Raw genomic sequence first — 27,671 nt, 5'->3', positions numbered from 1 at the left:
TATGGTGTGAAATAGGAGTCCGGCTTCCCTTCTTTTTCATGTGGATATCCACTTTTCCCTGTAGTGTTTGTTGAAAAGACTGCCTTTCCCCCCATTTAATGGTCTTAGAACCCTTGTTTGAAAGTGAATTGACCGTATATTGTGAGGATTTGTTTCTGGGCTCTGTTCTGTTCCCGTGGTCTTTGTATCTGTCCTTATGCCAGTATCACACTGTTTTGATTACTGTGGCTTTATAGTAAGTTTTGAAGTCAGGAAATGTGACTCTTCTATCTTTGTTCTTGTTTTCAAAACTGTTTTGGCTTTTGATGGTCCTTTGAGATTCCATATGCATTTCAGGATTGGTTTTTCTATTTCAGTTAAAATGCCGTTGGTATTTTGTTGGGAATTGCATTGAATCTCTGTGTTGCTTTGGATAGTGTTATTATGTTAACAATATTGTCTCCCAATCCATGAACATGGAATGTTTTCCATTTATTTAGAAACCTTAATTTCTTTAAACAGTGTTTAGTTTTCAGTGTATAGATCTTATGCTTCCTTGGCTCTTTCCTAAATATTTTATTCTTTTTGATATTATTGTAAATGACATTGATTTTTAAATTTCCTTCTTGGGTTGTTCACTGAAAGTATATAGAATACAACTGGGGGCACCTTGATAGTGCATAATTAGGCATGGGACTTTTGGTTTCAGCTCAGTTGGTTATCTCATGGTCATGGGATTGAGCCCCGCATCTGTTCTGTGCTTATCACAGAGTGTGTGTGGGATTGTCTCTCCCTCTCCCTTTGCCCCTCCCCCTTATTCTCTTGCACTCTCTCTCAAATATATAAATCCTTTTTTAAAAAAGAGTACAACTAATTCTGTGTTGATTTTTTTTTTTTTTTTTTTTTTTTTTTTTTTTTTTTAGTTTTATTTATTGGAGAGAGAGGGAACATGAGCCAGGGAGGAGCAGAGAGAGGGAGAACACACTTCACGCTGAGCACAGAACTTGACGCCAGGCTTGATCCAATGACCCTGAGATCACAACAGGACCAGAAACCAAGAGTCGGACCCTCAACCGACCCAGCCACCTAGGCATCACTGTGTGTTGATATCTTATAACTATAACTTAATTTATTAGTGCTAATATTTTTTGTGTATCAGTTCTTTCAAGTTTTTTATGTATAAGATCATTTATGAACAGAGATAATTTTACCTCTTCCTTTACAATTTGGATGGCTTTTATCTCTTTAGCCTAATTGCTCTAGCTGAGAATTCCAGGACCAGGGGCACCTGGGTGGCTCAGTCATTAGCCATCTGCCTTCAGCTCAGGTCGTGATCTCAGGGTCCTGGGATCGAGCCCTGCATCCAGCTCCCTGCTCGGCAGGAAGCCTGCTTCTCCCTCTTCTACTCCCCCTGCTTGTTCCTTCTCTCACTGTGTATCTCTCTATTAAATAAAGAAATAAAATCTTAAAAAAAAAATAACTCCAGGACCATGTTGAATTGAAGTGGCAAGAGTAGACATCCTTGTCATGTTCCTAAGGGAAAGCTTTCAGTCTTTCACCATTGAGTATGATGTGGGTTTTTCATATATGGTCTTTATCATGTTAAGGAAATTTCCTTCTATTCGTAGTTTATTGGGTGTTTATGAAAGTGAATTGAATTTTGTCACATGCTTCTTCTGCATCAATTAAGATGATTGTGTAGTGTTTTATCCTTCATCCTAATAATGTGTAGTAAATTACATTCATTGCTTTTCATATGCTGAGCTATCTTTGCATTCTGGGAATAAATCTCACTTGGCCATGATATATACTTTTAGTATACTGCAGAATTCAGTTTGCTAGTGTTTGTTTAAGATGTTTGCATCTGTATTCACAGGGGATATTTTATAGTTTTCTTTTCTTGTAGTGTCTTTGTCTGGCTTTGGTATCTGGCCTTAGAATGAGTTAAGAAATATTCCCTCTTCAATGTTTTGGAAGAGTTTAAGAAAGGAATGGGGCGCCTGGATGGCTCAGTGGGTTAAGGCTTTGCCTTCAGCTCAGGTCATGATCTCAGGGTCTTGGGATCAAGCCCTACATCGGGCTCTCTCCTCGGCGGGGAGCCTGCTTCCCCCGCTCCCTCTCTCTGCCTGCCTCTCTGCCTACTTGTGATCTCTGTCTGTAAAATAAATAAATAAAATCTTTAAAAAAAAAAAAAAGATTGGCATTGGGGTGCTTAGGTGGCTCAGTCAGTTAAGTTTCTGACTCAATCTCACCACTTAATCTTGATCTCAGGGTTGTGATAGGCCCTGTATGGGGCTGCGAGGGGAATCAGCTTCAAATTCTCTCTCTCCCTCTGCCCCTCCCCAACCCCACACGTATATGCTTTCTCTCTCTCAAATAAATAAATCTTAAAGAAAGAAAGGATTGGTGTTAATTCTTCTTCAAGTGTTTTGTCACAGTTTTTTTGATAGGAAGAAATGAATCAGGTATTTTGTGAAGTCATCAACAGTGTTTCAAGGAACTAGAAAGATGTCTTGAGGACTGCACATTTTCATAATCACAATATGAAATTATCATTGCATAAATCAACTTATTAAATCACTAGGGTTGGGGCGCCTGGGTGGCTCAGTGGGTTAAAGCCTCTGCCTTTGGCTCAAGTCATGGTCCCAGGGTCCCAGGATCCCAGGATTGAGCCCTCGCATTGGGCTCTCTGCTCAGCAGGGAGCCTGCTTCCTCCTCTCTCTTTCTGCCTGCCTGTCTGCCTACTTGTGATCTCTGTCTGTCAAATAAATAAATAAATCTTAAAAAAAAAAAAAAAAGTCACTAGGGTCTGCTGGCCTCTTAGCTTTGTTCCTTTGCTTCTTTCTTCTTATTTATGTGCTGATGTATCTAGAATCACACAGGTTATACCCTCATTGTTTTAGAAGATTCTATTATGCAGATTGGGCATCCACAGAAAGGAGACTTTTGACTATGTATATGCAGACTCTAAAATACTTCATACACTATAGTCCTTAAATCCTCTTTGAGAACTTGGTGAGTGATCTCAAATTTAGTAATAAAGAAGCTTAAGGCAGAAAATTTTTGCCTGTAAGCACAAAGGATTTCTGGCTTTAGTGTTTTGTTTTGTTTTGACCCCTTAATTGAGGCTGCATTTTGCACAGAGTGGCTCCTCCTTTGTTTTACCTCCTTTATCAGCCTAAGACAAGGGCATTAATTATTGTTCACAGAGACTATATACAGATTCTTCTGTGCTAAGATAAAAATAAGCATTTTTCTGGAATCTAAAGGTTAGGTCCTTTTGTTTGAGGTTGAATAAGCAATGGCTAAAAGTAATTCCTTATAGGCCAAAGGAGGAGGCTCTGCATCGTTTTGTTTGGGCTCTCTAACTAGAACTCTGAACATGTCAGCCATTATCACAAAACTGACCAGTAGTAACTCTTGAATACAGGGACTTTCAAACATTTTTTATAGCTTCATACAAAGTAAGTTTTATAGCATGACCTAGTACATAACAAAAATATATATACAACTAACATGAAAGTCTCAGAGGCCAATTCTTAACCTTTTTTAAAGAAAATGCAGCCTATCTTTTATTTTGTTGTATTTATTTTTAAAAATATGCTGTTTTCAATTTGCTGAATTGACTTTATAACCTGCTAATAAATGTGGCCCTTAATTTAAAAAATACTCCTCCACAACCCTCAAATTTACCTCTGCATATAGTTCTGAGCTCCTATCCTTTAGGCATTTTGATTCTGTGGTTTGAAGTAGAACCCAGGAGTTTCTATTTTTATTAAGTACCCAAATAATTCTTATATCACCATAGACAAATATTTGGGAACTACTAATAGACCCAACCTAAAAACTATTTTGCTTAAAACTAAATCTGTCATATAAAATTGCTGACATCAGGGTGCCTGGCTGGCTCAGTCGGTAGAGCATGTGACTCTGGATCTTGGGGTCATGAGTTCAAGCCCCATGTTGGGGGTAGAGTTTACTTTAAAAAGATAAGTAAATAAAAATAAAATTGCTGAAACCAACATTGTCACTTTTGAAGTTTTTTACCCTTTTAATTTTAGGAAATAAGTTAGCCATTACCTAAACTCTCTGGACTCCAGTATTCATATTATTTAATAAAATGTGGGGAGCCATTTTATGTAGTGATTGACAATAAAGGATGATTAAATTCCTCTTGATTATAGAAAAAACAGGCTGGGCATGTAGTAGATTAAGTTACTCTCTGGTTTGTTCCATTCAGTAGTGATGTTGTCTTCTTTGACACAGACCAGTTTATGTCTGACTTGGAACACCAGCCATCAGGTTCAGCAGAGAAATGGCCTAACCACAGTGAGCTCTCATGTCCAGCTCCTTTCTGGAGAATCTAGAGGGTGAGTGTTGATTGAAATGTGTCATTGTTTTTATGCCCAAATCTGGTATTTGCATGCAGTGGCTGGATTTGCATGTGCTACAGAGGATGGGGTATACACGGGCAATCTTGATAGGTTCACTCATTATCTTTGGAGCTACGCTTTGACTACAAGACTCTGCTTTTTAAATCTAACCACACTAAGGTTCTTACACTAGTGTTTAGAAATTTAATCTGAGTTTGAATAGAAAGCAAGTATTTAAATTTATTAAATCAAAGCAGAGAAGCCCATCTATAAGAATTCTATGGCTTGGCGGGGGGCGAAAAAAAGGATTCTATGTGTTGGGTGCTGAGTAAACCTGGTTACCAAATCAGGTGTATAAGCCTACTGATTTCTGGTCATGTTTTGTTGTGAGGCAATATGAAACGGAAATAAAGCAGGAAATTTTATCTGTTTGCCACAGGCAACTGGGATCATTTATCCTTGAGCCTGACTTGTGGGCCCGTGTTTACACTCCTGATAGTTCTTCTGGGATTCCATTTGGAAAGAATCCATAGAAATGAAGTCTGTGTGAGGGAAGGGCTGGACCTCAGGCCTCTCTTCCTCAGCAACTCACCAGGAACATAGCTCTCCCTGCTGTCACACAGTTCCTTTCTTCAAAGACTCTGAAAGCCACTCGAGAACATATGTGATTATAAATATACAAATCATATATTGTAAATATACAAGTTATGTTGTATATATGTGTATGTAAATTATAAATACACAAATTTTAATTCTCAAAATGCTGTTTGAATTTAATTTTAATGAATTTAGGTTTGGAAGGGGACTACCCAAATCCTTATATTTAGGATGCTAAAGCCTCATCAAATAAGGCACCCAAACACTGGCTTCTCCCAGAAGCTGAGCCTGCCCTGGTCTCACATCATCCTTGTCTCTAGCCATGAGAGGAATAAAAATGGCAACTAAATTCTTGCATCTCTTTAAGGAGAGTTATAACCTTAAGGGTTTTTTGTTTAATTGAAGTATAATTGACATACGTATCCTATTAAGTTTCAGATGTGCATCACAGAAATTTGATATTTTTATATATTATAAAATGATCCCCATGTTAATAAGACTAGTTACCATATGTCACCATATAAAGTTATTACGATATCATTGACTTTATTTCCTCTGCTTACAATACAACCCCATGACTTGTCTATTTTTATAGCTGGAAATTTGTATCTCTTAATCCCCTTCAGCTATTTTGACCACCCTCCCCACCTTCCTCCCTATAACCAGAAAGATTTAAATGAATTTCCTCATATTATGGTTGAGAAGATTAGTTGAAGAAAGATTAAGTAAATCACTCCGGTTATATCACAGCTGAACCAAAATTAAAGTTTTATCTCTTCTAGAGGTTACCCCATTGCTCTTCCCGTGTGTGAAGCAACAAGTAAGTTGGTCACTAGTGATCTTGGTAAGAAGTGTTTCTTTGCAATGAAGGGATCAGTGTATGACTAAGGAGTGAACAGGAGGTAAGAACAGAAACATGAAATAGCAGGCAGTGTATATAACTCCTTTAAGATGTTAAACAATGAGGGGCGCCTGGGTTAAAGTCTCTGCCTTCGGCTCAGGTCATGGTCTCAGGGTCCTGGGATCGAGCTCCGCATCGGGCTCTCTGTTTGGCAGGAAGCCTGCTTCCCACCCCCCACCCCCCGCCTCCCTCTCTGCCTACTCGTGATCTCTGTCAAATGAATAAATTTTAAAAAATCTAAAAATCTAAAAAAAAAAAGATGTTAAACAATGAAAGAAAAAATTCGGTATAGAGGACTATGTGGGTTCTAGGATTTTTGTTTACTTGCTTAAGGTGGAGAGCCTTACCATACTTAGTAACAATGAGAAAGATCCAGGAGGGAGGGTGGGTAGATTGATTGAAGAGATGGAAGTGTGAAGAAGATTTTTGGAGTAAGTCTTGAAGAGGCAAATACATAGGATCTATAGCACAAGTGCTGGAATGAGTCATGTGGATTTATGGTTCTGGAGCTCAGGTTGGGTCCCTGGAGGCTATAGATTTGGGAGTCAACAGTATATAGAAATGGACAAGATTATCCAGAGAAAATGTACAATGTGCAAAAAAAAAAAGGGAGAGGGAAGGAATCTTACAGTCTTAAAATTCTTCTGAATCCAACATCTTCACACAAAGTAAAAACAAGTGGGTTTTGGTTTTTATTTTTTCACATTTCAGTTTTGCTGTTATAAAAGGATACATGCTGATATTTGAATACACTTTTAGGTACCTGTGTACTGTTTACTCAGCTGGAGATTTAATGTTTGTCTTTGAAGAATGTTTTGACTTACAACCTTTTCTAGAGGAAAGATCTATATGGTACTGAGTATAGTATCACACACATAAGAGATTTCTTAAAAAGAAAGATCTCTTTCTTTTTAAGAAAGACTTATTCTCCTGTCTGGGGAATAAGGGGACTGATTCCCCTGTCAGGTATGGTTTTAAAAAAAAAAAAAATGTCATAATTTCCCTTTACTAGTAGTAAAGCTACTGTTAAAAAGTGAAAGATATCTTCTAATCTTTGCATATATTTTCACTTTGTCCTGTGGTTGAAAGCTGTCTTAACGTTAGGGTGAAGTTTAAAATGACTTAGTTAAAAACTTGGCATGATAGAGCTTAAGCTGGTTATCTTGGTTCTTGCTTAAAATACTTAAATATTCTTTCTGTTACCTTTATGGTGATGAGTTTTATTTTTGTTAATAAATAGTAATCTCTCTAATGGAGATTCCAAAATGCAATGGCTTAACCACATTGGAAGTTTCTCCCACACTTCATGGTAATTCAGAGATCAGGATTCCTTTTATTTCATTGTTCCTCTGTTTCCTTAGGTATGATCAAAGCAGAGTTACCACTTTGACTTGAGTCTTAGCCCAAAGCAAGAGGTATGGGGAAAGGAAGGGAAGAAGTTACTGAGCCTGGGATGAGGAAGATGCACACAACACTTCTGTTCACATTTCATTGGAAGAAAACAAATTATATGGCCATACCTACGTACAAAGGGGAAGCTGGGAAATGTAGTTTACAGCTAAGTGGCCATGTGAGTAGTTAAATTCAATTACTTAAGAATGAATTAGGGTGCCTGGGTGGCTCAGTCCTTGGGCATCTGCCTTCGGCTCAGGTCGTGATCCCGGTGTCCTGGGATCTAGCCCTTCCCGCTGCGGGCTCCCTGCTTGGCAGGAGGCCTGCTTCTCCCTCTCCCCCTGCTTGTGTTACTTTTCTCACTGTCTCTCTCTCCTTGTCAAATAAATAAATAAAATCTTTAAAAAAAAAAAAAAAAAGAATGAATTAGGGCAGTTAGCAATCTACCATAAATGCTTTGTAAGTTTTCAGGAACTTTTTTTTTGTCTTTAGTTTGAGAATTTTGGTAAATGCAATTTAATTCTTCATCTCATGACACAAATAGGTGAATTCAGATATTTAAAGTATGTAGTGTAGATGGTGTTCTTCCAACTTACCAAAAACCCAAAGTATATCTTAGCAAAACTGTGAGAGAATAATAAACCATAAATACTAGATTTCTCATCCATTTAAACTCATTCCTTTACTTCCAAATTTCTCGTTTTTTTTTTTTTTTGGTTTTTTTTTTTCCCATTTCAGGTATAATTCAGAAAATAATTGCAGCCTTCATTGTATAAAAAATAACATCTCCATAAAATTTTTACCAGAAAATGGATTATATACCTTTAAACTTGGGGTACAGGGAAGGGAAGAAAAGGTGAATTTTCCAAACCTGGGTGAATGTTCATTGCAGCTTCAAAATGAAGTAACATATATAGAGTCTAATTATACCAAGAAATCCTTTACAAAATGCTCAAGATGCTCAGGTGCTAGTTAGAAAGCCCCTTTGGGTTTTTGTGTATATAATGATATATCTGTCTACTCCAGGGGCAGTGTCCTGGGTTACTCTGCCCCTGTCCACCTGGTGGTGAGATTTCATACTATACCATGCTTGCCAGCTCTAGCTCTGGAACCTTAAGCATTGGAAATAGCTCTACATAGGAGACCTGTTGTTATGCAGACACCTCTTGTGTATAGAAAGCATTCCTGTGGACTCTTAATTTGGATAGCAGTTTTTATTTTTGTATTTTTAAAAAATATTTTATTTAAATACTTAATATTTATTTTATTTATTTATTTGAGAGAGAGCATGAGAAGGGGGAGAGGCAGAGGGAGAGGAAGCAGACTCTCCACCAAGCAGGGAGCTCGACGAGGGGCTCGATCCCAGGACCCTGGGATCATGACCTGAGCTGAAGGCAGCCACTTAACCAATTGAGCCACCCAGGCACCTCGGATAGCAATTTTTAGATTAAAAACAAAACAAAACTTGTTCTTACACAAATACTGCTGACAGCTCTGACTACTTCTGTTGTGGTGGCACAGGTGATCCAGGTGTTGGGGTAGCGGGAGTTCATAGCAGCTGTCACAAGTGGGCCAAATGCCATGACCTACATAACCTGTTAGTACGGGTGTTGAGGGCTGTTGATTCTTGTTCTAGGCGTTTGATTCACTTTATTCTTTAAAGGAGGGAAATGATAAAATTACATAGTAGGGTTATAAACTCCTGCACTTAAATTGATGAAAAAAAAACCCCACCTTCTGGACTAGGATTTAAATAAATGAATAAATTCATGCATATATATTCAAAAGAAAGTAGAAAATGAACTTGCAAGCAGTATTTTTAAGAAATAACCTAATGTCAAATCATTAAGTTTTTTTAATCACTAAGTTGTACACTTGAAACTAATGTAAATATGTGTCAACTATACTAAAAAAAAACACACACAAAAAAACAAAAAACCTGGGGCACCTGGGTGGCTGTCGGTTAAGCATCTGCCTTTGGCTAAGGTCATGATCCCAGGATCCTGGGATCAAGTCCTGCATCAGGCTCTCTGCTCAGCAGGGAGCCTGCTTCTCCCTCTTACTGCTGCTCCCCCTGCTTGTGCGCTCTCTCTGTCAAATAAATAAAATCCAAAAAAAAGAAGTAACTTAAATATTGTGTCTATCAATATTGCTAATAATTTACATTATAGATTTGTTTACCAGTAATAATTTTGACTTGCTTAAGTTGACACTCAAATTTTCGCTGGTTGCAGCAGAAAGCTATTTCAGGAATCCAGAGGTAGGATCCTGAGCCCAAAGCTCCCAGCCTCAGGGAGAAGTGAGAGGCAGAGAAGAGCAGCAGACTGTGCCGTACTGTGCTCAAGTCATTGCTAAAGGGCAGCAAAAGGACCACTTTGTTGTAGTTCTGACTCCTTGTCCTAAAACTCATATTCAGTATTCACCTGTAGCAATTATTTAAGCATAATTTTTGTTTTTCCAAGTCCCCAAATTATATTAAAATATTCACTTGCTCAGTGATTGTATTCAGCACATAGTATGTACTGAGCACTAAGGGTTCAGTGGAGAACAAGATGGATAAGGTCCCTGCCCTACTGGAACTTAAATCTACTAATTATTATGTATTAATATTCTGTATTCAAGTGTATTTGAGTACTGTCAGCTTGAGTGCTTCTTTGTGGAAAATCATCTTGGCTTTATCATAGTCTTAAAATCCCAAATAGTCAAGAACCTACCAGGTTGCTTCAGCTAAGTGAGATTAGGTATTACAAGCAAAAGAACAACAGAACTTTGATAAGAAGGAGCAGAAAGAAAACAGCTTTGATCAGGCTTTTGCTATAAACAGCATCACCTGACTACCTCAGAAAATGATGTATTTATTCTTATCATCAAAGTACTTGGTGGGGACGCCTGGGTGGTTCAGTCAGTTAAGTGTCTGGCTTCCACTCAGGTCATGATTTCGTCCTGGGATCGAGCTCCACATCAGGCTCCCTGCTCACTGGGGAGCCTGCTTCTCCCACTGCCTGCCACTCCCACTGCTTGTGCTCTCTTCTCTCCTCTCTCTCTCAAATAAGTAAAATCTTTAAAAAAAAAAAAAAAAAGTGTACTTGGTAAGTGGGTGGATAGTGCTGGATATATATACGCTCATCCTCAAGAAAATGTAAGCATTGACTTCCTCATAGACACAGGAAAAAAATACGTCATGTGTGGGTTTTTTAAATAATGATAAAACACGATTTTAATCACCTTATAGATTTAAAACTTGGACAGTGAGATAATTTAAGAAGGTGTGTTGCGTGGCAGCTTGGAACATCTCTGAAGTTACCATCCTTGGAAGGGATAAGTGTTGGGAAAAGATGATTGTCAGCTGGTACTCGCTTCTGTATTTGGCTTGTTGCCACTGCTGGGAGACCTGTCTAAAATAGACATTGTCAAAATAAAAATCAGATGGTCCTGCATTAGTCTTAATAACATTGTCTGGTCCCTTTCCTACCCCATCACCTAGTGAACTTACAGCATATTATTTCCCAGTAGTTTTCAAGTAATTGTATTGAATTAGGATCCATTTGTTGTCATCAGAAATTGCTCTTTATTAGTAAGGTCCTTGCCCTTAAGGAAATCATAAGCTATTGAGAGACAGAGAATGATGACCCCCTACCAGTAATTGAGTGTGGTGAGTTATGTGAGAGGCCACATGCAGAGATCATGGGCCATCCCTGTGCTCCGTCTTAGCATGAGACTAGGCCATAGACCTGCACGTGGAGTCCACACTGAAAACACTGTTCCTTGATTGTTAATGTGGCTTGGAATAACAGGTGCCAACGGCTGCCTTTTATATTTTTGTCCCTTTTAGATTCTCTCTTTCCTGTCTCTCTCCGCTCACTCTTACCATACTCCCTCTCCCTCTCCAAGCATTACATTTGTCCAGGTTTTCGTACTTTGTCTAAACGATTTCCCTGTTTCTCTACTCTTGGCCTCTAAGAACTGAGAGGGGTTTGGAAACTCATTCCACCATTTACTAAGCAAATGAGTGAACTGCCAAAGCCTCAGTTAACTGATTTATAAAATAGTGGGTTAGTAGTTACCTTCAAATGTTGTGAAGATTGAAATAAGATACAAAATTTCAGTTGTAAACTGTCACAGATGCTCAGTAAATATTTATGAAGTGAATGTTAGTTCCCTTCTTATAGCCATCAGTGTATGAATTTGAAGAATTTTAAAAATTACCTAAACTATAAAAAGAGTAGATGTTAATACTTGAAGATTTTTTAAGTGATTGTGTCTCCTTTGCTATGATCACATCACATTCTAAGTATAAAATTTTTTTTGTCATGGCCTATTTTCATTTATAGCAGCTGTAGTGAGATATAATTCATTACTATAAAATTCACCCTTGAAAATACACCATTCAGTGGTTTTAGTATATTCACAGAATTGTGCAGCTATCACAACTATCTAATTTTAGAAAACCTTCATTACTCCAGAAAGAAAAAAAAAAATCCCATACCCATTAGTAAGTAGTCTCTCCCTATTCCTCCCTCACCCTAACTCCTGGTAACCACCTGTTTTCTGTCTGCTATGGCCATTTTATACAAATGGAATCAAACAATGTTACGATCTTCTGTGTCTGATTTCTTTCACTTAGCATGTTTTCAGGGTTCATCCATGTTGTAGCATGTATTAGAACTTCATTGCTTCTTGTGGCTGAATAATGTTCATGGTATGGATAGCCCACATTTCGTTTATCCATTCATCACTTGGTAGACATCTGGGTTGTTTCCACTTTGGGGCTATTATGAAAAATGCTTCTGTGAACTTGTATTTGAGTACAAGTTTTTATATGGATATATGTTTTCCGTTCTTTTGAGTATACACCTAGGAGTTTAATATTTAGTTGATAAAGCAAAGAATTTTCATTTCAAAGCAAAGAATTTTCCTGATGAGAGAACTAAGGGTTCTTATTGGGGGAATTTGGAGGTTGTTGTTTTTTTTTTTTAAGATTTTATGTATTTATTTGAGAGAGAGACAAAGATAGGGACAGACAGCACAAGCAGGGAGGTGAGGGAGAAGCAGCCTCCTCCCTGACCCCCGAGATCATAACCTGAGCTGAAGTCAGACACTTAACAGACTGAGCCACCCAGGTGCCCCCGGGATATTATTTTCTATACTGGCTGCTTAAGATTGAAGTTTTTTGTATTGTGCTTCACAGAGCACTATGTTCCTTGAAGTGCTTGACTTGTCATAGAAACCATCAATAAATCAAGAGTCTTTTCCAAAAGTTTGCCCCCAACATAATGAAAAATACTTTGTATTAGCATTAAGGTAACAAAGTAACTGCTTTATTTAGTAAATCTTCCTTTATTCTCACCAAAACATTTATTTGCATTCACTTTACATACAAAGTACACCACAGGAATCAGAAGGGGAAAACCCCCTGTAAAGGCATGCAAATTCAGGAAAAGTGAGATTAATATGAACTCATTTCAGATGTATCCTGTCTTCTGCTCTAGAACATAAGCTTATACAGGGTAAGAATGTTTCCTGTTCTCTGAGCTATCTCCCTTCCCATCCCAAACTGAACTGAACGGGAAAAGAAAGGTCTGGAATAAGGTCTCCATTCAGTTTAGGACCAGGCTTTAAGCACTGCATTTACCTTTACAGAAAACTGGAAAGAGAACAGTATCTTTGAAATGGAACTCACCATTGAGCATCATATGGTCAGTCACACAAAGGTCACTAATCATTCTTTTTCTTGTTTTTCAGTGAACGAGATAATTGGGAGAGACATGTCTCAGATTTCTGTTTCCCAAGGAACAGGGGTGAGCAGGCAGGCTCCCCTTCCAGGCCCTGATTCCCTGGATATAGGAAGATCCGATGGCCTCTGACAGTGTTCACTGCAGCCATGTGTCCACCACCACGTACTTCTCAGCATGTTTCTCTCCTTGGACCTTGGGTTTCCAACTCTGTGGCCTTCAGGACTGGCACCGGGAGTTGGGGTCACCGTATGTGGGGAAAGCAGCATTCCTCCACCTCAGGCCTTGGGTAGATTTTGTAAAAGAACAGGGGCAGCATAGACTGAGCTTTGGGGAAATAAGCTTTGCTTTTTATATTTAAATAGGATACTTTTATATGATGGGTGCTTTGAGTGTGAATGCAGCAGGCTCTCCATTTCAGAGATGCTGCTTTTGCAAGTGACCTGGTTGCTTAGCTATGATTGGTGATTTTACTCCTTTATGGTCATTTGAAGGACTCTTTAGCTTTGATGATATTTTTAAAGTAGGAACTTTTGATAAAACCTTCCAGAGGCAAAGAAAGAAAAAAAAAATTCTCCTAAGCCCACACCTATGCCTCAGAAACTCAGCATGTCCTAAAGCCTTTCATAGATTTATAGGAAATAAAGCCAAATGTAGCTCATACCTCTTTATAAAAGTAAACTGTTAGAGAAGAGACCATTCCAATCATTGACGTGTTGGAATATAAAATGACATTCCAGAGCATAGCCTTTTTGTAACGTTCTAGGTAATCTTCCTGCAGTCTCTCCATACTGACTCCATGTTGAAATTGCTTTTTTCCCCTCAGGGCCTTGGATAAGATAGCTACATGTAAGGTGACTTTGAAAGGTGGGCTTTTTAGCTTCCTAGCTTTAATATCCTGCCATCCTGCAAACAAGTGGGCTGTGGAGTGCTTTTCCCTTTTGTGTCCTCTTCCCAGACCTTTTCTAACTGGGAGTATCTGCATTTGGCTGCTCTGTAACCTTTGAAGCCACAGCCTCATGATGGTTTAGGCAAATTTGCCGGTTCTAACTCCTCTCCAGAGGCCAGGCTGTGTCAGAAGCTAAGCACAAATGAGCTCTGTGTCAGAAGAGGAGCAGAGAAAATACAGGACTCCAGAAGGGAAGCTTCTAAGATTCGCAGTGGAATGGAATGCTTATCCCTCGTTCTGTTTACAGCCTAAATGATTCTGGCCTACCCTCCTCCCATCTACATGGCCTAAAAAAACCAGCCTTTTCCCCAAAAGGCTTCGACGCAAACCCAGACATGAGGTAGCATCATAGACCTGACCCTCCACACCAAAGATGCCCCGGTGCTGCTGCTGGTGAGGCTGGTGCCCAGGGCAGGGGCCAGCAAGAAACTCCAGCCTGCTGTCTACCAAAGGAGGTGCCCCAGTTGGGCGCTTTTTCCAAACCCTGCCCTTCCTCTTCCCTTTAATGGGATTAGTACCTATTCCAAGGCTGGGCCCATTTCAAAGCACCTGAAGTTTGCAGTATGTTTTCCAACAAAATCATGTAATTTCATTTATTCAGGAAGGAAACTTTTTTTTTTTTTTTTGAGTGCCTATGTGTGACAGTGTGCTGAGCTGGTCAAGGGCTTGATGTTTTTACTCCAGGGGATTAGGAGTCCTAGGTGCCAGGACTCTCCATTAAGGCCAAGTAAGGCCTCCGCAGGGGGAGCCGGCTCATTGCCCACCTCCTCTAGTCAGCCAGGTAGGAGCCGTTGGCCTCCTGCAGGATAAAGAAGTATGTTTTGTTTTCTTTTTTTTCCCTTCAAACCATGATTTAGTTTTCCCCTAAACCTAGTTAGAGAAGAATGTCTATCCTTCAACACATCACTCTGGTCCCTCCTGGAGCTGGGTGTTTTCACATTTTCTTTAAAAGTTTTATGTCAGAATGTGGATAGTGAGATTTGCTTCAGGGCCTGTAGTTGGCAGCCCACAGCTTCCTTTGGAGGGGTTTTAAGAGGCAGCCCCTGATACCAAGTTCCAGACAGCTGGCCGGACTTGCCTCCACCCTCTTGCCCCTGGGGTAGCCGTCTCACGTGGGGTTACTGCGAGTTTCCCTTGCAGGACCCTCTGCGGGTTGCTCTGCTGCCCTCAGGAATAAAAGCCTCTATGATCCAGAGTTGCTATGCACCAAATTCTGATGCCTTTTAAATACCTTGATGCCTGTAGCACTAGAAATGCTTTCCTATTTAAAATAAAAGTTGAATTTTAAAAGAGCTTTGTATACTATATAAGCAGTCTTGTATCATTTTGTTAAGTCTTTGGCTTACGAATCAGTATTTTTTGGCTTTGCAGGTAAAGACTAAACTTCTGTGCAACATAGTGGTACTAAGGCAGAGAGTCATTGGACTGTGCAAACTGACTTCTAGTAGCAACACTGAGCAACTGGGCATGTTTTAGCATCTACCCCTGCCACTTCCAACCTGTGCTACCTCTTGGTTTGAGGAAGGGGATAAGCAGCCTTCTACTTGCTAGATACTAAGAAACATGGCCGAAAACACCTCAAAAGGGACCAGAGGTCCTGTCTTCGGGTTCCTGTGTGGTGTTGCTGCCCAGGGATAACTACTACCACTGGAGCTCTGCTAGGATCTGGCCATGAAGCCCTTGACTGGTGGGTTTGTTTTCCTAAAAGTTTACTTATTTTGGGGGGAGAGGGAGACCCCCGAGATCACAACCTGAGCCAAAACCGAGAGTTTTGTGCCACCCAGGCGCCCCCGGCCTTGAAGCCCTGTTTGTAATATTCAGAATAGATGGTTACCTTCAAGGCTCAGAAGGGTTCAATTGAAACCTTGTATTTTATAAAATGGGCAATGTACAGTTAAGGAATTGGTTCTCTGTTATGTTTACAGCACTTGGGATTGTGTTTTCTTACGCATTTTGTACTTTAAAACCTTTTATAGGAGTATAGTGCTCCTTACACAAATAACAAAGGGAAGAGCCAGCAATTCAGGTTCCTCAGTTACAGGGCTGAAATAATAAACGGTGAGAGGTTAACATTGTCCTTGAAATCTGCCTGAGTTTTCCTCTCCCTGGGGCAGGTGTGGAGCCCCACACTCGGGAGTCCAAAGCAGCTAAAGGCACTTTGGCTTTTAGAAAGTCCACTTGGTTAGGAACCTTTGTTTATTTTACGGAGGAGTGAGTAGAGTTCCAAATTCCTTCCGAAGCTTCAGTTCTGTACCCTCTAATGGGTGCAAGGGACATTCCACGATGTCTGCTGAATTCAGGAGAACTGGCCTGCCCAAGGTGTGCATGAAAGTAGGCAGAAAGTCCCCTTTAAAATTCAGGCCTGAGTTTTTGTGTGAAGGCCTCCTGCCCCCTAGTGTCCTCTGGGGATACTGCAGTACAGTCGGTCAAAACAGTCCGTGATTTTGCCACCTGACAGTCTTTATGCCAAGTTGGAGGAGAGCTAGCGTCCTTGCACCCATGGCACAATGTGGCCACTATGGGTCAAGTATTCCAGGGGCTAGGGCCAGTATTCTCTGCCTCCCTGCCCCCTACCAGAAGGGAAAGGGAAAGCAGAATATTGGGATCTTTACTCAGAAGCTCCCAGGAGTCATACATTGAAGGCACCAGGGCTTACATTTATAAAAAGCAAGCATGCCTGCTGGGGACATCAGCCCCACAGAATCTGGGTACGGAACATGGCCAAACAGACCGAAGGATCTCATGGTGCTACTCAGGAGGCCCAGATCAGGCCACTGGGAGCAGGGTAACATCATTCCACCCCCAGCCCTGCATATAGGGTCCAGCCGTCATCTTTGGGGTGAACAAGCAGAGCAACAAGTGGGAGCCGGAGCTGGGGCTTGAGCTCATTCTAGGTGCTGAGAGCTTTGACAAGCCCAGAAAGAAGCCACCTGGTTGAGGGTACTGGTTCTCTGGATGCCGAGAGACATGATAGACGTTAGCCAGCTCTTACCTCCTGGCTCCCTCACCTACAAACACACCCACTCTTTGGGGGCCTGTAGCACAGTTCGGGGTGGGTCACCAACAGGCATCAAACTGGTGTAGTCATCAGGGGCTAACTGCAGAAGGGAAAGAGATTTAGGAGAGGGAGCTCTAGGCTCAGCCAGTTCCCAAGCCCTCCAGCCACACCTCACCTGATAGGCCTGGAAGACGCTGAGTAGATCCTTCATACCAGCTGTATATGGGACACCCTGCATACGGACCAGGGCTCCTGGCTGGGACAACACTGAGGTGGAAGCAGAGGCCAGGGCAGCAGGGGGTGTGGCGAGGTAGCCCACAGTGGTCGGGGACACTGGGGGGCTAGGACGGAAGAGGCAGGATTTAGGAGTGCAGTCCCATCTATGGCCTAGACCTGCCTCCCTCCCTCTTCCCTTGTCTCTGCCTGTGCTTAGTTCAGCTCCTCCTCCCTAAAACTTCTGTCTCCAGAGTCTTTTCCACTCTCATTTGTAGATGGTATTCTCCAGACCGTACCTGTCACTTCCTTGTCCATCTTAGATTAAGTCCCAGCTCTAACAGACTTTGGATTATATGGCCAGGAAGGGGATCATGACCCTCCCACACACCAGAATGGGGGCAGGACTGTGGAATTTTCTCAGCAGCTGGTACCTGGGGTAGTAAGCTGTGTAGTTCATGTAGAGTTGAGTGGCTGGCCCTGGGTAGTAGGCAACAGGGGTAGGGGCAGCAGGCACCCTGGCAGCCGGGAGCAGTGCTGAAGAGGGATACAAGGCTGCCGTCTCAGCGGGGATGAGTGTTGGGGTGGCCTGGAAGGTGGCGTAGGTAGGTGGTGAGAGGCCTGGAGGCAGAAGCAGAGAGTGCATCTGCAGGGAGCCCAGCACTGCCCTGGGTGAGGCAGCCAGAAGGAGTCCCCACTGCAGAAAGTGAGGCTTACAACAGCTTGGCCCCCACATGCCTCCTTCCCCAGCCCCTGCAACACTCACAGGGCAGCTTGCAGGGTGGAGGGGACATGCCACTGCGGCTCAAGGTGCCCCCCATCAGCACACGGCTCATCTCCTCTGTGGAGCAGGGGACCACTTCCACATAGCGTTCCTTCATCACTTTCTTATGGCAACGCTGGGCAGCAGCTAGGGCCCGCTCTGCTGATGTCATCTGGATGAAGGCGTCGCCTGAGGGCCGACCCTGTGCACAGGGTAGCCTCATAAACAACCTGTCCCGGCAAGAGTGCCTCGCTCCCAAGCACACAGCCCTCTCCGACCATGTCGGTCGCCCTGCCGGCAAAAGCCTCACCTGCTGGTTGAGCACCATGTGCACCCCATGGGGCCGGATGTCAGCAGCTGCCTCCCCCAGAAAGCTCAGGATTTCTTCGATGGTGGCTGTATAGGGCAGGCCTCGAAGGCGTACACAATCTCTCCCAGTCCCCGCTGCCAGTGGGAAGGGGATGGGGAGCAGGGGAGCGGTGAGTGTGGGAAGGAGTGGGCTGGATGCATAGCGGTTCAGGACCTGGCAAGGAAGGCAGCCACAGGCCCGTCAAGCCAGGTGGGATGGGGGACCCTGGAGGAGAAGCACACGGGAGGAGGGGGAGCCCTGGGTGCTCACCTGCTGCACCTCAGCCGCCGTGCTCCGGAAGAGTTCGATGTATCGCTTACCCAGTATGCCCTTGTGCCTGCGCAGTGCAGCCTGCGCCAGCTCCTCACAGGCGAAGAGGGCAAAGGCATCACCGGTGGGCCGGCCGTCAGGGTGGCGCACAAACAGCAGCCCGTCAGCACCCCCAGTCACCGGGCACTCAGGCCCCAGAAAGCCCAGCACGTCCTCCGGCCCAGCTGAGAAGGGCAGTCCCCGCAGCCGCAGGATCACCTGATCTTCCCGTGACAGGAAACGAGCCACCTCTAGTGATGTGCCTTGGTGAGAGGCAGGGGAGTCACCCACTGACTTCATCTGTGCCCTTCCAGATACCCACCTTCACCTGGCATGCTGGGAAGGGGGCAGGAAGGCAGGGAGGGGGGCGGTGGTGGGCAAGTGGGACACGGACGGAGAACCAGCAGAGCGAGGTGCTGCTGGGAGCATACTCACCCCCCGCGATCTTCACAAACTCCTCTCCTGTTGCTTTGTATACCTGTGGGGACAGTGGAGACAGCCCATGGGTCTGCAGCCTGATGGGCCTCAGCTCTGCCCGTCTTTACTCCCAGCCCAAAGCCCCACCTCGATATAGCGGACGCCCATGTGGTGCTTGTGTCTCTGCAGCGCTAGGTCCCGCTGCTCACTGTCCACAAAGCGGATGAGGGCCTCGCCATTTCTGCGGCCCTGGGCGTTGAGGCAGAGTGCGACACCACCCCTGCAGAGCCAGGGCAGTGCTTCGTTAGTGCCTCAGGGGCAGGCCCGCCCTCCTGAGCCTGCCCACCCTGCCAGACCCACCTGGCAATGTTGAGTCCTTTGAAGAACCGAGCCACATCCTGGTCTGATGACTGCCATGGCAACCCACGGGCCCGAACCACGGTTTCACTGTCCACCACATCGGCCTTGCTGCTGCGGGGGCAGGGCAGAGTCAGAGCCGCACAGCTCTTGGCCCCCCCACCCCAGCCCCGCCCTCACACTCACCAAGGGCCTGTCTCATATTTCTGCTTTACCACCTCTGCCTTCGAAAACAATTGACCTGAGAGGAGATGGCATGGGGGTCAGCAGGGTCTGGTGGAGGGGGGTCTCCCCACCAAGCTCTGCAAAAAGAGGACAGTTGAGGGGGATAAGAAAGTGACAAAGGAGCTTCCACCTACGGTCTCTCAAAGAAGGTAACAAGTGGGGATGGGGACTTTGAGGAAGTAAGACACAGACATCCGCCCAGTCCTGAGAGCAGGTGACAGGTGGTGAGGGAAACCTTACCACTGGGCTCTTCGAGCAGGTGGAGGATGACAGCTACCATTGTCTTCACTTCCCAGACCCCAAAGTCATCCTCTGTGGCATCTGTCTCCAGGCCCAAGTCTATGAGCAGAGAAATAACAATGAGGAAATCCCAACAGAGAGGCAAACGTTTGTTCTGATCCGGCTCATATACGCCCTTACAAGTCCCCATCCCAGACATATGCAGACATATGTCCCTATTTCAGATGCACCCCAGCACCCACACGGAGGCATGTCTCGTCGAGGACTTGACAGATAATGTAAACTCATGTAACTCGTGTAACTCTTCAGGATGCACATACTCAAACACAGCTTCCCCCCGACCTAACCCTTCCGGGTCGCAGGTACCCTGTGCCATGGTGGCCACGGTGAGCTCCCTGGCAGGACAGGCGCTTGGGTGCTGCACATGGAACTCTCTGCGGAGGTCGTAGAAGGAGAAGAAGGTGTCGGGGAGCACCAGGTTCTGGAGGCACATGGGAGGGGGCATGAGTGGGGGGAACTGAGTGGCCCTGCCCACCCCTATGACAGGGGTCCTGGGAACCCTACCCCCTGCTGTGCCCTCAGTGGCATACCTTCCTGGAGGCCTCGGGGTGCAGGACCTGTCTCAGCAGCTGCTGCCCATCAGTGCATAGCATGTAGGGGCCCCCACCTAGCAGAGCCACATCCCCGCTCACCAGCTGTGAGAACTGGGGAGAGGGAGTGGGGAGAGAGACAGACACATGCTCATAGCCAGGCGGACAGGAGGGAGGGCACAGGCTGCAAAGCAGGTTCAGCTAGATGTTCAGCCCTACCCTGCCTGGGGAGGAGTTGGCCACAGGCGTGAGGCCTGGTTCTGTGTCCCTCTTCTCCCCCCGGTCCACTGTCACCTTCTCCAGGCCAAATGGGGGCAGACACGTATCACCCAAGCCCCCATCAAACACACTCCCAAGAGTCTGGAGTGGGGCCAGAGCAAACACCTGGTGGAGTGGGACAAGCAGGTGGGAAGGGGCGGGGCAAAGCAGGTTAAACCTGTCCCTGACCAGGCACCACCCTCAGACAGGTGGGGGAGGCCCAATCCTCCTGCCTGAGGCCTAGCTGGCTCTTAGTCAATGGCAGCCCCGCCTCTAGGTCTGACCAACCGAGGGCCAGAGAAAATCCAAGGACAGAGCTCCACACCTGGAGGCCCTGGGCAGCATGAGCTTTGACCCACACTATCGACCAGCTGGCACGGAGCTGTTTGCTCACAGAGAGGGGTGGCACTTCTCAAGCTGCCCAGCCGCCCCCCCGCCACCTCCCGGCCCCCCAGCCTTCCTCCCTGCTAGAGAACAGTAGAACAGTAGAAGTACTAGGCACAGGCCCAGAGCGAGCCAACCCAGTTCTCCTTCAGCGCACTCCCCAAGTAGGGTCTAGCCTGGGAGCCCTTCTGGAACAGGATCAGGTTCAACATGTTTGTACCTCATCAAGAACCACCGGCGTTGCTGGAAAATGAAAGAATCTGTGCGTGTAAAGTACTTAAACTCATTACACTCAAGAATCAGGCTCAGGGTGAGTGCAACACGGGAGATAAGAAAAAGAAAACAGCAACGGGACCCGCCTCCCACTTCAGCTAGGGCTGGGAGGCACCCTGGGCCTTTGCACTCAGGAGACAGGTAGCCTTCAGGCGGGGTCCGGACAGCGCCCACGCCTGGCCAGCCGGCCGGGACAGGCCTAGACGAGCAGCTTACACCTGGCGGCGTCTGCCTCGGAGGCAGACCCCGCCCTACGCCCCCGCTCCAGCGTCTCCTAGGCGGGTGGGTGGGCCGACGTCGCCGGCGGCAGGGACCGTGACCTATGGCCGACACCAGGCCCCTCGGCCCTTTGGCCTTCCGACTGCCGTTCTCGGAGACCTGGCCAGGCAGGTTCCCAGAGGCGTCTTACCCCACAGCCCTGCCGGCCCTGGGAGGGGTCTTGCAGTTTCCAGCCCACCGCGTCAGTAGGAGTGAATCCCTGGAAAGGCTGAAAAGGAAGGTGCCCCCAGGAACGGCCGGCACACGCGGGAATCTCTGAAACTTTTAAACAACAGGAACTCGTCCTACCGCCCAGGCCAGTTGGTCGCAGCACGCCAGGCCTTGCCTCCTGCCGCCTCTCCCGCTGAGAAATGTCCCCGCGGCCCCGCCATGCCTCCACTCACCCCGGCCCCAGCACTCACCTGCTGCAGCACCTTGTCCAGCGGCTCGGCCCGCGCCAAGCTGTCGGCGCTCAGGCCGCTCGCCTCGCGGCACTGCGGGCTCAGTGCGGCCGCCTCGGCGCGAACCAATGACTTGTGCAACGTCCCCACCTACGAGCGGCGGGGGAAACCTATCAGCCACTGTTCCCCTCGGATCCTGGGGACCCCACCAACCCCTTCTCACCGTACCTGACGGCTCCGCGGCTCCACCACTTGCCAGACTAAGAGGATCAAGTCGGTCTCATCGGAACCCAGGTCCGGCCCCAGCGCACCGGCCGTGGCTCCGAACAGTACGACCAGGGGTCCGGGCCCGGGGCGGGGGTCGGCGGCAGAGTCTGAGGTGGGGTTCGGGCCCGGGGGCGGTGGCTGGGGAGGCGGCGGAGTCATGGCCGCAGAGGAAGGGGGCGCTCGGCCAGACACACGCGGACCGACGAGGCGCACGCACGCACCAGCCGACGGCAGACACGAATCAGCTTGGGCGGGACACCGTGTGTCGGGGGCGGCACCTGCGCCCCGGCTGGCGCAGTGGGCGCTGCTGAGACCCGCCCGCGGCGCCCCGTGGGGCGGGGCGGCTACTGGCCCCCGCCCTCTCCGGGCGAGTTACCTGTCTGCCCCGCGGGCCACGTGACCGAGGGCAGCCAGGGGAACAGAGGGAGAAGGCTGCTAGAACCTACCTAGCCCAGAGCGCGCGCGCTCAGACGCCGGGCCTGGGTACGCGCTCACGGCCCGGCCTCCCATTCCGTCAGAGGGCTTCGCCTGACTCGGTCTCGTTCTACTCTCTGTCCCTCCCCATGAGGCCTGCGCCAAGAACAGTGCAAAATCAGGGCCTTCTGCGGTCCGTAGGGGTCACATGGGATTTGTGAAAATCACCAGGAGGCAGTATAGGGGCTGTGGGGGGGGTCATGACGGCCGGTCGGGGGGGTGACAGAAGTCACCTAAGAGGGCGGTGAATTACGGGATATCACCCAGAGGCCTGTGCGGGGGTGGTCACCAGAGGCCAAGTGGATTGGGGGGGAGGGTCGGGGATCAGCAGAGGTTCTTAAGAGCCATGGGAACGGGGGAGTAGAGGTCACGGGGCAGGGCTGGTCCACACACGTGGGAAGACCTGCCCTTAGTCTGGCTCCAGGATGTGCCCGCGGTGCCGAACACTCTAGGTGGTGTGCAGGCCTCGGTGCTGGGGAAGCAGGAAGCGCGCCCGCTCCGACTCTAGAGAGCGCCACTCCAGACGGGGGTGAGCCTAATGTTCGGGGTTACCCCACGTGGAGACTGCTGCCTGTTTTCGTCGCCCTCCCCTCCTGACCTCTGGAGATGTGAGCGCGCCGGCGGGTGGGGGCTAGCGGCGAAGGTGTACTGTGCGCGTGCGGGCTGCAGATCCTCCATCTCTCCTCCATCGGAGACCAGCAACCCAGTAAGGGCAGTCCCGCGTGGAGGACCCCCAACACCCTTTCGCCCCATCGTGCTTGGTGGGGCTCTTTTACGGCGCATTTCCAAGCCGCCCTGGACTTCGCTAAGTGCTCCCCATTTATATGATTGAGAAACTGAAGAGTATGGCGGGAGGAAAGGGCGTGGGTTTGCCCCAAGGCCGCGCGGAAACTGAGGCGGGAGCCGCACCTCACGCTTTCGGAAAAGCTGGGCGCAGCGTCTGGACGTTCTGACGATGGAGAAAGAGCCCGGGGTGGACGGGCGCTTCCGAGGCCTTGCCCATTAAACCCACACTTCCGCGCATCCCTACTTAACGGATAAAGAGACCGACGTGCCCAGTACGGAAGTGACTTGCGCCGGGAGTGGGAAACAGGTTTTCCAGCGGCTTCGGGTGACGAGCGCTCCCTCTGGTATGGGCGGGTATCCGCCCCTTTCCGGACAGCCCGCTCCGGCGCCTGCCGGCTGGTTCCGACGGCGGAAGCGCTAGACCAATCAGGCCCTGCGGGAGGGGGAAACTTCGCTCTTCGGGTCCAGTTAGCCTCTAGATAAGCCTGGAATGTCAAATATTTGTTTGGGGGCGGGGCCCAACAGCGAAGTAAGGCTCCTCCCCTATCCGCCGTGGAGCGCGCGTGCGCTTGGGGGAATTGGGCTTTCCTCCATCCTAGCCTTTGCTTCAAACCCGTGTTCACCCTCAGGGCCTCTCCTAAAACTCCTTTGGCGGACGTCGCTCTTTGTAGGGCTACTGTCTGGGCTCCGGCTTCTACAAGACAGTCCGGCGTCACCACCTTGCCATCTGAGCGCTATAACTCGATCTCGGTCTCAGCCTTCCGGGAGCCCTCATCCATTGAACCTCTAGACCTTCACTCCAGGCCCTTCCCTGTTCTTCCTTCAGCGTGGGTCTCGAGGTCAGGTGTTCAGGGAAGCCGCCTTTTTAAGGTGACCTCTCCAGTGTGCCACCCCTAGCCATCCTGGCAGCGTGGGGCAACTCCGCCCGCCTCCAACCCCATGACAGTTCCCGATGATTGGACTCTTCTTGAAAAACTAAATTCTTTAAAATAACGATAGGGCCCCTGCTTTGCTGAGCTCCTTTACTCATCTTCAGATGGATCCTCCCAGATCACACATATTAATACTAAACAACCCTCACTCCTTTCCCCCAACACTAAAGTAACTTCTAACACAGTAAATCCTTTATTGTCTCCCTACACCACATCCACCGGGAACTCGGGCCCTGGAGGACGGGCTCATCCCCAGTGCTTACCACACCGTCTGGCTTGTAGTATTTGCTCAAGACAATGAATGAATGAACGATTGGTTGTCAAAGTGCTTTGCTTTGCATCATGAGCCTTTGGGTATTTCAGTACCCTTCCCTGGGGCTACGGGTCTTTTTCCTCTAAGACTCTCAACTGAGCTCTTTTCTCCCCTCCCAACCCATCCCTTGGCCTGCATTTTCTCTCAAGGCACCTCCCCCTGTAGTAGGGGTCGCCACGGTAGTTTGAGATTTCTCGATTTCATTGAGCAGTGTCCCCCATCCTAACCCAGCTACTAGGGTTCATAAATCGTTAATGAATGAATTGGAAATAACATACGTGAAAGGGGTGAGCAAGGCTCCAAAGGTCCAGGCCGTAGCGTTTCCCAAAGTGTAATTTAGGTAGTCACGGGGAAAGGAACTTGGTCCTGTGAGCCAGGCCACACAGTCGCTGAATCTGGCGCTCCAGCGGCGGGTACATGAAGGTTGGGGCACATATAGGGTGGGAATCCTCATGTGAGTCTGGGAGTGTGGCGGATCATGGGGATCTACAGGGCATCTAGGAGTGGTGTAAAAGCGCCCTCCTCTCTCCCTCCCAGGCCAGAAAATATCCCACTGTGTAAGAGGATTCTCCGCTGGATGCCTTGTTGGATCCACACTCGCCGGCTCAGAGCCATCCACACTCTCGGCGGCCCGGTGGCCCACAACGCGACCATCTGCCGCTACCCTTCCTTATCTCCTGAGCCTCCCGCGTAGCCAGCGCTCTGGGCTCCACCCATGTTTCCCGCTAAGCGCCTTTGCCGAATCTCCGCTGAGTACCCACCAGAGGGCGCACTGACCCTGTCGCCTGAACCAGGTGCTGGGGGCTGGGAGGAGGAACTTGCACAGGAGAGCCCAACCTGGGGCAATGCTCCAGGACAGAAGTGAAAAGGGAAGGGCCTTGAGACCGCCTCCCTCTGGTTAGAGCATCTTTACCGCTCCTGGCTTCCTGGGCACAGGCCAAGTTTGTTTGTCTTTCTTTCGTTCTTTTTTTTTTTTTTTTTAAGATTTATTTATTTGTTTGACAGAGAGTGGGAAGGGACACAAACAGGGGTAGTGGGAGAAGGAGAAGCAGGCTTCCCCCTGAGCAGGGAGCCGGATGATGCCAGCTCGATCCCAGGACACTGGGACCATGACCTGAGCAGAAGACAGACACTCAACGACCCGCCACCCAGGGGCCCCCATAGGTCAAGTTTTTAAGCTTGGTTTTCAAGACCTCCAGCCTCTTTGTTCCACTCCCACCCACCATGTGCCCCAGACACACTGTGATTGTTCAGGTCTCCAGGCTGCTGCACATACTAAGCTCCCTACTTGGAGGCCCCACCCACCTACTCATCCCTTTGTTTTCCTAGAGAATTCCTACTTACTCTTCAAGACCCATCTCGAATAATTCTTCCTCCAGGTAACATTATTTGATGCCTAAGCCAGGTTAGATAACCTGTTCTGGGGGCACCTGGGTGGCTCAGTTGGTTGAGTGTCTGCGTTTGGCTCAGGTTGAGATCCCAGGGTCCTGGGATCGAGCCCCACAGTGGCCACCCTGCTCAGCGGGAGGCTGCTTCTCCCTCTCAGTCTACCTCCACCGTGCCTACTTGTGCTTGAGCTCTATCAAAGAAAGAAATAAAATCTTAAAAAAAAAAAAAGAGAGATAACCTGTTCTGTCATGATTTGGTCATTGTTTGGCCTTTCGTGATTCCGGGGAGGCTCTGGCATCAGATGAATAGGATCCTGATGAACCGGGAGCTTTAGAGAGAATCAGTTGGCCTCCAGATGGGCTCAGCTCTGGCTACCAAACCAGCTCAGAAGCTGTGGTCTTGATTGCGTTGCCCTAAGCCCAGGCACCCACCTGGTCCAGACAGGGGAGCTCGGAACTTGTGCGAGCAAGAGGAAAGGCAGAGGGCCTAGTGTCACAGAAAAAGAGCAAAAGCTGTTGGCTGGATTCTCATCTGAGGAAGGTAGCCCAACGAGCCCGTGGACCTCTCAGTCCCTGATCTCCTTCTTCAGGTCTGACAGGCACCAACCAGGACCTGGAAGGGGGGGGAGTGTTAGAGAAGGGGGCGTATCACTCAGTCATTCAATATATGTTCAGCACCTGCTGTGTGCCTGAGACTGTGCCAATGGCACTTAGTAACCCAAAAGGCAGGTGCACCAGTAGCAGGCAGGTGAAGGGCTTCCTCTTGCATGGATTATATTCCGCTGGGAGTCAGGTAGGGGCTGCTTCAGAGTCAATGGTGTCTGGGCTGAGACCTAAAGGCAGAATGCAGCTGAATCCCCAAAAATGGGGGCTGCAGAGTGATCCCATGCAACAAGTGCACAGGTCCAGAGTGAGAATGAGGTTGTCCTGTTCTAGGGAGCAAGGAAGCTGTTGAAGGTGGAGATGAGCAACTGAGGAAGAGAGGAAGTGAAAGTTGTGGGAAAAGGCCAGAGTCCCCTGAAGGGTCCTCATTCACTGTGAGTGATATGGGTATGTTGCTTGCAGTAGGAGCATTGTGAATGGGGTTAGGCGGACGTTTAATGTTTAATGGTGTCGACCTGACCCATGGAGAACAATCCATAGGAATAAGGGCATAAACTGGGACATGAGCAGGGAGGCTACTGTGGGGATGAAAGTAGTTTGGCTTGGGAAAGGTAGAGCTGGCAAGACTTGGTGACTATCTGGTTGTGGGTTTGAGAATTAGAATAGTATCTAGAATCCAGGATGTGCCCCGCTCTGCAGCCAGGGAGGGATCATGCGGATGGCAAGGTCATTGTGAGAAGGGGGAGATCCTTATCTTTTGATTCCCTCTCCTCTCCACTGTGTTGGCACAGATCATTGCTGACTAGGCCTTGACATCCTCTCCCTGCAATGCCCATGGTTCCTATCATCTTCTGGGCCTGCGGGACTGGGACACCCTGTGAAGGGCCCATGGTCACCTGAGGCCACTAGGTTGACAAGACATTTAGACTGGCCACAGTCCACAGCAGCCC

At 47.5% G+C, this 27,671-nt stretch overlaps 2 protein-coding genes across 4 annotated transcripts in view; one reads left to right on the top strand and one right to left on the bottom strand.

Annotated features, from left to right (window-relative positions):
* The window catches only part of NFATC3 (nuclear factor of activated T cells 3), a 125,597-nt gene extending 111,034 nt beyond the window's left edge, over window positions 1-14,563 (top strand). The window contains 3 exon segments of the mRNA XM_080828223.1: window positions 4,246-4,310; window positions 4,313-4,349; window positions 12,985-14,563. Coding sequence (XP_080684349.1) covers window positions 4,246-4,310; window positions 4,313-4,349; window positions 12,985-13,106 — 224 coding nt within the window. The 3' untranslated portion in view covers window positions 13,107-14,563.
* On the bottom strand, window positions 14,550-22,795 carry ESRP2 (epithelial splicing regulatory protein 2). Of its 3 annotated transcripts, none has more exons than XM_080828224.1 (16): window positions 22,672-22,795; window positions 22,187-22,470; window positions 21,980-22,108; window positions 20,385-20,498; window positions 20,161-20,275; window positions 19,795-19,893; window positions 19,516-19,570; window positions 19,333-19,443; window positions 19,120-19,252; window positions 18,991-19,033; window positions 18,517-18,818; window positions 18,208-18,420; window positions 17,901-18,099; window positions 17,569-17,755; window positions 17,097-17,262; window positions 14,550-17,021 (listed from the first exon to the last, which is right to left on the bottom strand). In XM_080828224.1, exons 1-16 carry the CDS (start codon window positions 22,733-22,735, stop codon window positions 16,932-16,934), a joined length of 2,304 nt encoding a protein of 767 aa, XP_080684350.1. In that variant the 5' UTR covers window positions 22,736-22,795; the 3' UTR covers window positions 14,550-16,931. The 3 variants fall into 3 exon arrangements, 2 of the variants coding, with proteins under 2 accessions (XP_080684350.1, XP_080684351.1); XM_080828225.1 differs by having other exon boundaries at window positions 19,333-19,440; XR_013968288.1 differs by having other exon boundaries at window positions 15,778-17,021; window positions 17,569-17,723.
* Window positions 22,796-27,671: the final 4,876 nt, after the last annotated feature.

This window comes from Martes martes, assembly GCF_963455335.1.
Source record: "Martes martes genome assembly, chromosome: 17".
NCBI classification, from domain to species: domain Eukaryota; kingdom Metazoa; phylum Chordata; class Mammalia; order Carnivora; family Mustelidae; genus Martes; species Martes martes.
The sequence above is the reverse complement of the archived record's forward strand: the minus strand, read 5'-3'. Positions and strand labels throughout refer to the sequence as shown.